General features: G+C 41.6%; 1 protein-coding gene across 1 annotated transcript; it reads left to right on the plus strand.

The window, feature by feature from the left end:
• Window positions 1-855: 855 nt before the first annotated feature.
• On the plus strand, window positions 856-13340 carry LOC119867058 (carbonyl reductase [NADPH] 1-like). Its single transcript, XM_038581444.1, has 3 exons — window positions 856-1243; window positions 1759-1866; window positions 12742-13340. Exons 1-3 carry the CDS (start codon window positions 955-957, stop codon window positions 13221-13223), a joined length of 879 nt encoding a protein of 292 aa, XP_038437372.1. The 5' UTR covers window positions 856-954; the 3' UTR covers window positions 13224-13340.
• The last annotated feature ends 1342 nt before the right edge of the window (window positions 13341-14682 follow it).

Consider the following 14682-nt stretch of genomic DNA (forward strand, 5'->3'; position numbering starts at 1 on the left):
TTCATACCTTTATTTATTTATTTATTTATTTATTTATTTATTGCGTTTCTAAACTGACACTGGAGTAATAACAATGTCTGGGACAACACAATAGATCTCTACTGAAAATTCGCAAAAATACCTTGCTGTCACAAAGATCCTTTTTTCCTTGATATTTTAAAACAAAACCTAATTATATAGAACACTTACTAACTGTGACTTTAAACAGAACTAAAACGTAGGCCCTTTTAGGCAAACGGAATTATTAACCACTAAATCAAACATCCAATAATAACTTGGCCCCTAGTTAGCTTCATAAACATCCTGTCCCTCTAGGAGCCCTCTGGAATCACACAGAGGGAGAGCTCTGCCCACAGTCAAGTCTCAGCACAGGACCAAATTCTCTATATTTCCCTCTTGAGAGTCTCCTAAGAAAGTAAGGTGATCTGTGTCCTCAGAAGCACTTCCTCTGTGCCAGAAATTTCACTGCATCTTGAAAGGAAGCAATCATTCCCATTCTCCAGAGGAAGCACACATTCCCAAGACAATATCTGTACTCCTTTCTTTCTGTTGAGGTTTTCCCAAAATTATTTTGGTTCAACTACCAAAAATCCCTAGCCCTATAGCCCATCATCAACCAACATTCTTTAGATAGCATTTCAGTCCAACGAGAACCATTGTTTGTCTGAGAGGAGGGACCCTAAGGGAGCCTAGTCCCAGTATGGCTCAGGGTACAGCTACTGGAGAGAAAGACCTGTTATAATGTCCTTAAGAAATCTTCTAGAACATTTGGTCCCTCCTCCACTGGAGGAACTGAGGCGGAGCCTTGGGCTCTAGGAGCCACACTGCTGGATCATACAACACAGTCCTACTGGCATCTCTGACTGTGGCCAGGGCTCTGGAACACCAGCCCTCTCTGTCGTCCACAGCATCAACCATTCACCACACAGGCTGGTGCTTGCACTCCACACAACCATGTCATCAGCCCCCCGTGTGGCAGTAGTGACCGGAGCTAACAAGGGCCTTGGCTTCGCCATCATGAGGGACCTGTGCCGGAATTTCTCTGGGGATGTGGTGCTCACTGCCAGGGATGAAGCACGGGGCCGGGCAGCTGTGCAGCAGCTCCAGTCCGAGGGCCTGAGCCCACGCTTCCACCTGCTGGACATTGATGACCTACAGAGCATCTGCACCCTGCGTGACTTCCTGTGCAAGGAGTACAGGGGCCTGGACGTGCTGGTCAACAACGCAGGCATCAACTTTGATAGTAAGAAATGGGAACACTTAGGGCAGGAGACCTCCATTAGGGGACCACCCAGAGTGGGTTGGGGTTGATGCCTGAACCACTACTATTTGGCCTAGAAGGGCTTCCCTGGGGGAGGTCAGACTGGAGGCACAGAGAGACAGAAGCCTCTGGGAGGGTAAATCTTTCCAGCCACAGTGCCTGGGACCTGACCTAGTTTTTTGTTTTTCTCTCAGTTTGGATCTGAGCCATTTAGTGAATATTTAACCTATTTTGTAAGAAACAACAAATTCCAAACAGAGATAAACAGAAATCCCATTGTGCACATTTCCCTTAGCCTCCCCAAATAATGCCAACTTACACAGCTACACAGCATCAACACAACCGATAAATCACCTTGAGACCATACAGCTCACTAACCCAGACACTGCTGAGATTTTAACAGAATAAACATGCAAAAAAAAAAAAAGTTACTCAAGTGTATGGGAATCTTTTCAGATGCTACTATTTATTAATCTATTTTCCTTCTCTCCTAACAGCTGGTGATCCAACACCCCTACCTATTCAAGCAGAAGTGACACTGAAAACAAACTTCTTTGGCACCCGAAATGTGTGCAGAGAACTGCTGCCTCTAATGAAACCCCAAGGTGAGCCTGATGAGGAACCCAAGCTGTGGGGTTTCTAGCAGGATCTGGCCCCTGCCTTTCTAGTCTCATCTATGTGCCCTGGCCCCTTTCCCTGCTCAGCCACACTGGTGTCCTTGCTGTGCCTCCCCCGGGTCTGTGTTGCTCTGCCTCACGACTCTTACACAATTGTCTGGGAGTCAGCAGTGCCTTGTGTCCTGCTTTCATCTGAGGCTCTGTCTTAGCTTTTAAGTCTTCCTTCAAAATTTTCCTTAGTGAGGCCCTTTACTCTGACATACCACTCACAGATGGAGTGCCCTGGGATTCCTTCCTGGACCCTTTTTAACCCTCTCCTCTCTGAGTGATTTTATTCAGACCAGTAGACTCTTCACTACCCAAACTTCTCAGGTCCCCTCTCTAAAATCTGTTAACTACCTAGAACATTCCTAGAGCTCCACACACACATAGTTCCTTCCTGCTTGTTCCTCACCATGTGCAAATCATACCCCTCCAGCACTCAACGACACCCTAATCTAAAACAACTACATTTCCACAACACTTACCATTTTCAAAAACCCCACCATGCTTAATGAGGTCACCATGCCCAGCTCCTGATTATCAGGAATCAGGTCCTAAGAGTGATCCTATGAATCTTGTCCTATGGATTTTGTCTGCAGGCCTCTCCTCCATGACAGCTCTACAACAGACACTCAGCTTCCATTTCTGGATCACAGCAACAATCCTAAGAGACCATGGTTCTCAATCTTTTCCTCTCTGGGCATTCTTGGTACTCTCTTAGTGCTCACTTACTCCAAAAAGTCCTTCAGGAGCAAAGAAAGCCTAGGTTCTGAGCATAACTTGTAGGGATCTTTGTCAACACCTGCCAAAGTCTGGGCTCATGGACTACCCTTTAACTTCTGCAATGCTCTGCACAAAACAGACTGCCATCATTCCTTAGTTGTAAACTACTGTAATCCTTACCCCATGTGAACTTGAAGGGGGAACCACCACCCATGTACTACACTAATTAAGATAAGCTGATACTTTAGAAAGATTATGTCTCCCTCAAAAAGACTACATGCAGGTACATTTGACTCCCCATTCTGCCCCCCAATTCCTCTTCTGTCCTGGAAAGTTCTCCTACTCCTCCCAACACCGGCTTCACTGGCATGTCACAGGGCAGCTCTCAGATGTCACTGACTCCTTTACTCACCACAACACTTGAGGGTGGGATGGAGTTCCTTGTGCCACCCCCATACATCTTAAAGTTTTTCCCCTTAGAAGATAAAATGTCTTCTGGCTGAGTTTGGATCTCACTTACCTCAACAGTGTTGGTTTTTGCTGCCTGTTGGCCTTGGACCAGAATGAGGAGTGAGTGCTCTCCTGGATTTGCTAAGGCAGGTTCTAATCAAACTACTGATCTTGCCTCAGGGAAATTGGACTGCATGGACATGGACATGCAAGCTATATTCTCCTTGTGAAAGAGGGTTTTCTTGTCTTTTGCAAGAGGAGGGTTCTTTTCTTAGTTGGAGGGATGGCAGCCACAGTATTTCCTGTGACCAGGACATGACTTTCTTTGGGGATACTGTTTGGGAGAAATCCTAGCTAGGATAACCAAAAGCAATACTGTCCCTCCTCTCCCATACTTCAGAAACCAGGATACAAAGAAAAGTCTTGAATGACATCACGAGATCTCTGAGGGTCCAGAACACATTCCAAAGGCCTTTGTCTGCTCTATTGGCTCTGTTTTTTAGGCATGGAAGGGCAAAACAAAAGAGAATTGTGACCTGAAGAACATTGAGAAATAGTTAATGTTGATTCTTCATATTTTTTAATCTTTTCTTCAAAGAGCTCTACTAAAATAATTTAGCCACAGAAAGATAAGTATCTACCCAACCACCACCAACCCTAACTAGGCAATCTGTATCAAGGCCATGAACATCCCTTCCCACATTCCATGGCTTTTCCCTCTCATTCCTCCAAATTCATATTCCCTTATTTGAAGGATACTCTCCATAAAATGATAAACTGCTGTTTTTTTTCTTTTAAATTATTTATGCACTTATTTTTAAAAGATATTAAAGTATACTCATGGGTAAGAAATTAAGCAAACATTTGAAATCTGAAAACTCAGATCTGAAAATTTCATCAGATATTAGCTAAAGTACTAGGAGGAAATATAGACTTGTACGGCTACACTTAACCAAGGACCTTAAAGAAAATGTTCTCAATCTTCATTTGAGAAGGTACAGTAGAAAAGGTTGCTCACAAACACATATTGACATCTTGTGGTTCTAGAATGGATAGGTGGCTAGATGTGATATGCGAGGCATTTTAGATATTATCCGCATTCAGAACATGGAAAACTAATAGATCTCAAGGTCACAAGCACAGCTGGTTGCAGACTGAGGTCATGTGGCATCCTAACTAATAATGGTCCTTCCCACTACTCCAGGACCTCAAGTATTTTCCACTGGAGCCCCATCTTCACATGAATTTTCTGTTCTTCTTACCCAATAAATAGCAAGATAAACAGAAAAATCAAAGGACTCTGCTGATTAGGACCGATGTCTTCCTCACTGCAGGGCCTCAGGCACCTCAGGGAAAACAACTGGAGGCACATTTAAAACCTTGAAGTGCTCTGTGAAAATCCCTTATCATTCCAGATGCTTAACACTATTAACCTCGATATGAGAAAAGATGAATCTTCGAGAGAAAGTGATGAATGTTGAATCATAAAAAGTCATGAGAAATGGCTGTGGACTTAGCACCCCTTGAATAGGCTTGACAATCAAGGAATGCACTTGAAGTTATGACCTCAGAGGAGAGGATGTCTAAAATATCCAGCTCACTGTGGCTCTGCTTAAGAACACTGAGATTTGGAGACAGAGATTTCCTAAAAATACATCCCTTGCCACTTGCAGAGTAATGGTCTGGATGAACTGGAAGCCTGACACACGCCGCAGCCCCACCAGTGCAAGAGTCCTTTCTTACTTGAGGGACTGCTTTTCACAGTGACTATGAAAGGGCAACCGTTTTACACACTACATCACAGTGTCACACACTCATGCAGTCACACTCACATTCACATACAGTCTCTATCTCACACACTCACCCACATCTCACACATTCAAATGCACTCATACACCCTTAGCACAAGGACTTTGGGATGGCCCATACACTTCCTAGCCCATATGCCTGCCATGTGTATTCCAGTTTAGAGTCCCTAAAATGACCCTTGAAAGCTATGAATGCACTTGACGACAAAAATGTGTACATCAGAGTCTTTGCTATGGAAGCTCCACAAGTTCCTGCACCTGTGTTTCCTGTCCTGAGCTGTCAGACCACAAGGATCTACAGTCTCACTCATTCCTACGAGGAGCCCCCAAGTGGCCACCCTGCACCTTGGGGATGTGGTCAGTGAGTGGACAGGCCTGGGGAACAAGGACTAGCAGAGGCACCCACATCTAGCAATTTACCTTCAAAAACATTCTACTGCCCGTCAGACCTCCTTCATTACATAGATCAGTATTTTCATAGCTAATCCTAGACCCCCTGAGACAGACAACACAGAATAGAAAAGATGTCATCACTTCATTACAAACAGCCTACGGAAATTTAGTAGAGTTTCTCCTTCTGCTGTCAATGCTACAGGTATGTAAGAAAATGGTCCTGAGCCCCTGTGAGTAAAGACGGCTGCCTTTTTGGTATACCAGTTACCCCATGTGGCTTCCTTGGGCCTTGTCTTCCCTTTGTCCTGCCCTTTATTTCACACACTTCTGTGTTTTGCAGTTTTGAATCACTAATATGTATTATTTCTATTGTGGAAAAGGCAGGTAATATTTTTTTAAATAAATTTTTTGAGGCTTTTATCTATGTGAGAGTTAAAGAGAAAGAAAGAAAGAAAGAAAGAAAGAAAGAAAGAAAGAAAGAAAGAAAGAAAGAAAGAAAGAAAGAAAGAAAGAAAGAATTAGTGAGAACAGGAGCAAGAGCAGGGGGAAGGGCATAGAGAGAGAGGAGTAGACTCCCTGCTAAACAGTGAGCCCCATGCAGGGCTTGAGCCCAGGAGCCCAGGATCATGACCTGAGCTGAAGGCAGAAGCTACACTTACTGAGCCACCCAGACGCCCCTTGAAGGAAATTCAACTAGTTGTAAGTAATATATATTTGAGAAGTACTCACTAAACTTTTTAAAAATTTATTTCACGTTAGTGTAGAATTGGTTTCAGGAATAGGATTCAGTGTTTCATCAGTTACATATAACACTCAGTGCTCATCCCAACAGTGGCCCTCCTTAATGCCCATCCCTCATTGAGCCCACCTTCCACCGTCCTGCCCTCCAGCAACCCTCAGTTTGTTTCTAAAATTGTCTCTTATGCTTTGCCTCCCTCTCTCTTTTCATCTTAATTTATTTTTCCTTTCCTTCCCCTATGTTCATATGTGTCTTAAATTCCACATAAGTGAAATCATATGATATTTGCATTTCTCTGGCTGACTCATTTTGCTTAGCATAATACATGCTATTATTTATTTATTTATGTATTTATTTATTATTTGCTAGCTCCATCCATGTTGTTGCAAATGGCAGGTTTCCATTCCTTTTGATAACTGAGTAATATTCCATTATATATGTATATATATATATCACATTCTCTTTATCCATTCATCAATTGATTGACACTTGGGCTGTTTAGCAATAATTTTGCTATTGTTAATAGTGCTACTCTAAGCATTGGGATACATGTACCCCTTTGAATCACTATGCTTATATCCTTTGGATAAATACCATTAGTGCAATTGCTGGGTCATAAGGTAGCTCTACTGTTAACATTTTAATGAACCTCCATACTGTTTCCTAGAGTATCCACCAGTTTGCATTCCCAGCAGCAGTGCCAAAGAGTTCGCCCTCCGCCCCCCATCAATGATAACATCTGTGGTCTCATGAGTGGTTAATTTTAGAATTTCATACAGATATGAGGTGGTATCTCATTGTGGTTTTGATTTATATTTCACTGATGATGAGTGATGTTGAGCATCTTTTCGTGTATCTATTAGCCATTTGGATATCTTCTCTGGAAAATCATCTTTTCACATCTCTGCCCATTTGTATGAACATATGTATTTTTTGGGTGTGGAGTTTAATAAGGTCTCTCTAGATTTTAGATACTAACCCTTTATCAGATATGTCATTTGCAAATATCTTTCCCTGCTCCATCATTGCCTTTTAGTTTTTTGATTACTTCCTTTGATGTGCAGAAGCTTTTTATCTTAATGAAGTCCTAATAGTTCATGTTTGCTTTTGTTTCCCCTGCCTCAGGAGATATATCTAGTAAGAAGTTGCTATGGCTCAAGCTAAAAAGGTTGCTGCCAACTTTCTTCTCTAGGATTGGGAGTATTTCCTATCTCAAATTTAGGTCTTTCATCCTTTTTACTTTATTTTTGTGTATGGTGTAGGAAAGTGGTCCAGTTTCATTCTTCTGCATGTGGCTGTCCAGATTTCCAACACCATTTGTTGAAAAAACTCCCTTATTTCCATTTGGATATTCTTTCCTGCTTTGTTGAAGATTAGTTGTGGGTCCACAAGATACACTTGTGGGTCCATTTCTGGGTTCTGTATTCTATTCCATTGATCTATGTCTGGTTTTGTGCCAGTGCCATACTGCTTGACGACTACAGCTTTACAATATAGCTTGAAGTCCAGAATGGTGATGTCTCCTGCTCTGATTTTCTTTTTCAGCATCACTTTGGCCATTCGTGTCTTTTCTGGTTCTTTTGTGTGTCTATGTATGTATTTTTTTATTGGAGTTCAGTTTGCCAACATACAGCATAACAACCAGTGCTCATCCCTCCAAATGCCCCCTTCAGTACCCATCACCTAGTTACCCCATCCCTTCACCCACCTGCCCTTCCCCTAAGTTATTTCCCAGAGTTAGGAGTCTCTCATGGTTTGTCACCCTCTCTAATTTTTCCCACTCATTTTCTCTCCTTTCTACTATAATCCTTTTCACTATTTTTTATATTCCCCGTATGAGTGAAACCATATAATGATTGTCCTTCTCCAATTGACTTACTTGACTCAGCATAATACCCTCCAGTTCTATCCACATTGAAGCAATGGTGGGTATTTGCCATTCTATTGGCTAATATTCCATTATATATATTTTCCACATCTTTATCCATTCATCTTTCAATGGACACCAAGGATCCTTCCACAGTTTTGCTATTGTGGACATTGCTGCTATGAACATTGGAGTGCAGGTGCCCTGCCATTTCACTGCATCTGTATCTTTGGGGTAAATCCCCAGTAGTGCAATTGCTCGGACTATGTCTTCTTTGGTGAAATTTCTGTTCATGTCTTTTGCCCATTTCATGATTGGACTGTTTGTTCCTTTGCTGTTGAGTTTAATAAGTTCTTTATAGATCTTGGATACTAGCCCTTTATCTGATAAGTCATTTGCAAATATCTTCTCCCATTCTGTAGGTTGTCTTTTAGTTTTGCTGACTCTTTCTTTTGCTGTGCAGAAGCTTTTTATCTTGATTAAGTCCCAATAGTTCATCTTTGCTTTTGTTTCCCTTGCCTTCATAGATGTATCTTGCAAGAAGTTGCTGTGGTCAAGTTCAAAAAGGGTGTTCCCTGGGTTCTCCTCTGATTTTGATGGATTCTTGTCTCACATTTAGATCTTTCATCCATTTTGAGTTTATCTTTGTGTATGGTGTAAGACAATGGTCTAGTTTCATTCTTCTGCATGTTGGTTCTTTGAAAGAATTAATAAGATAGATAAACCATTACCCAGCCTTATTAAAATGAAAAAAGACTCAAATTAATAAAATCACAAATGAAAAAGGAGAGATTATAACCAATACCAAGGAAATAACAAACGATTTTTAAAAATTTATTATGAGGGCAGCCCCGGTGGCCCTTTCGGCTCAGGGCATGATCCTGGAGACCCAGGATTGAGTCCTGCATCTGGCTTCCTGCCTGGAGCCTGTGTCTCCCTCTGCCTGTGTCTCTGCCTCTCTCTTTCTCTCTCTTTTTTCTCTCTCTCTCTGTGTATGTGTGTGTGTGTGCTCTCATGAATAAATAAATAAATAAAATATTTTTTAAAAAAACCATATTATGAGCAGCTATATGCCAATAAATTAGGCAATCTAGGAAAAATGGACGCACTTCTGGAAAACCACAAACTACTAAAACTGGAATAGGAAGAAATAGGGCAACCGTTTTATACACTACGTCACAGTGTCACACACTCATGCAGTCACACTCACATTCACATACAGTCTCTGTCTCACACACTCACCCACATCTCACACATTCAAATGCACTCATACACCCTTAGCACAAGGACTTTGGGATGGCCCATACACTTCCTAGCCCATATGCCTGCCATGTGTATTCCAGTTTAGAGTCCCTAAAATGACCCTTGAAAGCTATGAATGCACTTGACGACAAAAATATCTATGAACAGGCCAATACCCAGGGAGGAAATTGCAGCAGTCATCAAAAACCTCCCAAGCACAAAAGTCCAGGGCCAGGTGACTTCCCAGGGGAATTCTATCAAATGTTTAAAGAAGAAACACTACCTATTCTACTAAAGCTGTTCCAAAAGATAGAAAGGGACAGAATACTTCCAAACTCGTTTTATGAGGCCAGCATCACCTTAATTCCAAAGATCTGGTTTCTATAATTCACCAATTATAGACCAATATCCCTGATGAGCACAGATGCAAAAATTCTCAACAAGACACTAGCCAATAGGATCCAACAATACATTAAGAAGATTATTCACCATGACCAAGTGAGACTTATCCCCAGGATGCAAGGCTGGTTCAACACTTGTAAAACAATCAACATGATAGATCATATCAACAAGAGAAAAAGCAAGAACCATATGCCCCTCTCCATAGATGCAGAGAAAGCATTTGACAAAATACAGCATCCATTCCTGATCAAAACTCTTCCAAGTGTAGGGATAGAGGGAACATTCCTCAGCATCTTAAAAGCTATCTATGAAAAGCCCACAGCAAATATCATTCTCAATGGGGAAACACTGGGAGCCTTTCCCCTAAGATCAGGAACAAGACAAGGATGTCCACTCTCACCACTGCTATTCAACATAGTACTAGAAGTCCTAGCCTCAGCAATCAGGCAACAAAAAGAAATAAAAGGCATTCAAATTGGCAAAGAAGAAGTCAAACTCTCCCTCTTCTCAGACAACATGATATTGTACATAGAAAACCCAAAAGACTCCACCCCAAGATCTCTGGAACTCATACAGCAATACAGCAATGTGGCAGGATACAAAATCAATGCCCAGAAATCAGTGGCATTTCTATACACTAACAATGAGACTGAAGAAAGAGAAATTAAGGAATCAATCCCATTTACAATTGCACCCAAAAGCATAAGATACCTATGAATAAACCTAACCAAAGAGGTAAAGGATCTATACCCTAAAAACTACAGAACACCCTTGAAGGAAATTGAGGAAGATACATAGAGATGGAAAAATATTCCATCCTCATGGATTGGAAGAATTAATATTGTGAAAATGTCTATGTTACCCAAGGCAATTTACACATACAATGCAATCCCTATCAAAATACCATCGACTTTCTTCAGAGAGTTGGAACAAATCATCTTAAGATTTGTGTGAAATCAGAAATGACCCCGAATAGCCAGGGGAATATTGAAAAAGAAAACCAGAGGCAGGGGCATCACAATGCCGGATTTCAAGCTGTATTACAAAGCTGTGATCATCAAGACACTGTGGTACTAGCACAAAAACAGACACATAGATCAATGGAACAGAATAGAGAACCCAGAAGTGGGCCCTCAACTCTATGGTCAACTAATATTGGACAAAGCAGGAAAGACTATCCACTGGGAACAGGACAGTCTCTTCAATAAATGGTGCTGGGAAATTTGGACAGCCACATGCAGAAGAATGAAACCAGACCATTCTCTTCTCTGGTTCTATGCAAATATTAGAATTGTTTCTTCTAGCTCTATGAAAAACCTGGTATTATTTTGATAGGTAAATCATTGAATATGTAGATTGCTTGGGTAGTGCAGACATTTTAACAATATATGTTCTTCCAAACCTGAGCATGAAAGTTTTTCCATTTCTTTCTGTCTTCTTTAATTTCTTCCGTAAGTATTGTCTAGTTTTCAGTGGTACTCACTAAAACATTTGACAAATAGGTTCCACTAACGTTACACTTAACATGTTATTGATGAAATAAAGTACTGGAGTAAAAGACCCCTTTCTTAAAGGTGTTCCTCTTAGAAAACGGATACATTAAGAACATAGTTTCTACAATTTGTTTTAATTTTCTCTCAACACCACTTTATAAGAGTCAGAGTACCATCCATGCATCATCTCTTCCACTGAACTTTTTTGGCACAGCCATTCCTTAGTGGGAGGAAACTCAGATTTAAGTGGCAATGACTTTCATTCCTGGATATTTTATTTACATTAAAAAAAGGAAAGTTTCCTAATTTTCTTGATCTCCGACTGTAGGTATGATCTCATGACCTTTCTATAATGCTGAAAAGACTCAATTAAATATCAAAATAGGGGTGCCTGGGTGGCTCAGTCCGTTAAGCTACTGACCCTTGGTATCAACTGACTCAGGTCACGATCTCAGGATTATGTGATGGAGCCCTGAGTCAGGCTCTGCATGCTGTGGGGAGTCTACTTAGGATTCTCTCTATTCCTCTCCCTCTGCCCATCTCTCACTTGCTAACGCCAGCTCATGCACCCTCACTCTTCCTAAAATAAATAAAATTTTAAATAAATAAATGTAAAAATATGAGATTAATGACTTATACATGTCAATGTAAGTTCATTCTTATAAATACTAACTATACTTTCAAAAAAGAGTTAGTGAGAAAAGTGTCAGTGCTTTACACTTCTAACAGCTTTATTGAGATACAATTCACCTATCGTACACTTCACCCATTTCAGGAATCCAACTCCGTAGATTTTAGCAATTGGGCAGTGTTGTGGAACCATCACTGAGTCAAGATTAGCACATTGTCATCACCCCAACAGTTCCTGTACCCTTATCTATGAGCCCTCTGTTCCCCATGCCCCCCTGTCCCAAGCAACCACCAATCTACTTTCTGTCCCTACTTTTTTTTTTCCCCTGGACATCCCATATATGGAGAACCATATAATGAGTGGTCTCCTGTGACTGGCTTCTTTATTTCAATGATGTTATCAAGGTTCATCCATGGTATAGCATGGACCTCATTTCTTTTTAAGCATCTCTTTACAACACGTCACTTTTCCACTGCCCCTTTCCATGACCATATGGCCAGGCATTTTGTCACTGCTCCTGAGAGAATGATATCCCAAACCTAGAGAAAACATCATGCAACTCAGCCCACTGAGGTGATTTGCTTTTAGCTGGCCACAGCACAGTAAAAATCGACTTACCCCAATGTAGTCTGTTCACCTTCAAAAGGCCATCTTTAAACTCAGAAGCTGATTGTGAGCTACTAAACACTTGTTCATAGAGCATTGCGCAAGTGACTATAAGGTCTCCAGGCAGTCCCAGAGGGGACCATGAGGAAAACTGGCTCTCTACCCATGATGGCAGGGAGTGCCTTCTTACACTGTACTTACCATGTTCCTGTATAAGGCACTCTCTCTTCTTTTTGGAACATCTGGGCACTACTCAGTCCCTTTAGATCATTTCTGTCACATCATCAGAGACATTATGGGTAAAACAAGGTTCAAGACTGCAGCATGTCTTTGAGTCACAGAGGCAGTCTTCATTAACCCTCATAGCAAACTAGAAATTGTCTCCCAAATGGACAAAATACTAGCAATATTGGTATTCATCATTCTCACGCATGCCATTCTTTGTGACTCTTTGTGTTGTATTTTAGGCAGAGTGGTGAATGTGTCTAGCGTAATGGGCTTCGTAACCCTTAAACAGTGCAGCCCAGAACTGCAACAGAAGTTTACAAGTGAGACCATCACAGAGGAGGAGCTGGGGATTCTCATGGACAAGTTTGTGGAAGACGTAAAGAATGGAGTGCACAAGAAGGAGGGCTGGCCTGATATGAAACTAGTCACCTATGGAATATCAAAGATGGGTATCACCATTCTGTCCAGAATCCATGCCAGGAAACTGAGTGAGCAGAGAAGAGGTGACAAGATCTTCCTGAATGCCTGCTGCCCTGGGTGGCTGAGAACAGACATGGGTGGACCAAAAGGCATCAAAAGCCCAGAAGAAGGAGCAGAGACCCCTGTCTACTTAGCCCTTTTGCCCTCAGATGCTGAGGGGCCTCATGGCGAGTTTGTTATGGAAAAGAAAGTTGAACAATGGGGACTCTCCTTTCAGTTTCCTCCATGGATCGTAATTTGATATCTGCCATGATTTGACCAAAATAACTCTTATGCTATCAACAATATCCTTATCAAAAAAAAAAAAAGGAATTACTAACTCTATTGAGTATTCACATTGTATTGGTACTAATTCTGTGCAGTTTTCTTTAATTTCTTCTGTAATGTAGAAGAAAAAGTGGAATTGATGACAATAATAAGTGAACATTACATATCAATAATATCAATAAAAATTCTAGGGGACACCTGGGTGGCTTAGTGGTTAAGCATCTGCCTTTGGCTCAGGGCATGATCCCAGAGCCCCAGGATAGAGTCCCGCATCAGGCTCCCTGCCTGGAAACTGCCTCTCCCTCTGCCTATGTCTCTGCCTCTCTCTCTGCATCTCTCATGTATAAATAAATAAAAATTTTTTTAAAATTCTAAGTCAATGTCCATGTGCAGATTGCTCTATGCCAAACATCCCCAAACTCTAACTCGGAGCTAGGTCAAGAGAAGGGACAGTTAAACTCAAGGCTTGGTAAACATCAGTGAAAGAGACAGGTGATAAGTACTTTTTGCCTTTACAGGCCAATGGTCTCTGTTGGACCTACTCGAATCTGCTGTTGTAGCTGAACCTCACCACAGGTGATGTATAAGCACATGAATGGAGCTGGATTTCCCTTGCCAGTATACTTTAGCAGCCTCTCCTATGACATGGGCAACCCCATGAAGGAGAGATATCTGCTGTATCTTCATATTTCAAACTTACTGGGTAAAAAAACAATTGTGAGATAGGAAATGGGATTGAGCACTCTAGACACATCTATAAGACTATCTGAGACAAGGGGGAAAGTGAATGTGGACTGGTATCAATGGGTATGTAAGAATTATTGTTAAATCTTCTCAAGGTGAATGTCTTACCCACATAGGGATAAAGGGTCACCGAGTTGGTAACATGAACATGGTTCAGCAAAATATCAACAGAAGGTAAACACATACCAATAATAAAATAGTCATCATTGTGGAGCCTACTTTGGTGAATACGTGATGGACCACAATACTATTCTTTCTTCTTTCCTCTTTGAAAGCTCTCAACACGAACATCTGGAAATCAAAAAGATCCAGGCTCTGCCACCTTACTGGGTGACCTTGCACAAAATCCTACATGTTGCTGTATGTCAGTCTCCTCAAGTGTCCAATGGGAGAAACGTCATAGGATTCCTGTGAAAAGGAAGTGAACTCATGCAGGGAGACAGGCTGAAAACAGTGATGGTGCAAAGTGTTATCTGCCATGAATCCCTATAGTGGGGCCTGACACATCCACAGCCCTGAGAGGAAGCTTCCTCCTACCCTGCCCCAAGCCTGGCTCCCCATGGGTTCCTTAAATGCCCACCACCTCGCCCTGTCACAGAAGCATCAAGGTTGTACAGACTCCTCTCCTCTCATGATTATATTTCACTTTTCACCAGAGGTCTTCAGCTGACAGAAATGAAAACTATTTG

The sequence above is a fragment of the Canis lupus genome, chromosome 31 (assembly GCF_011100685.1).
Source record: "Canis lupus familiaris isolate Mischka breed German Shepherd chromosome 31, alternate assembly UU_Cfam_GSD_1.0, whole genome shotgun sequence".
NCBI classification, from domain to species: domain Eukaryota; kingdom Metazoa; phylum Chordata; class Mammalia; order Carnivora; family Canidae; genus Canis; species Canis lupus.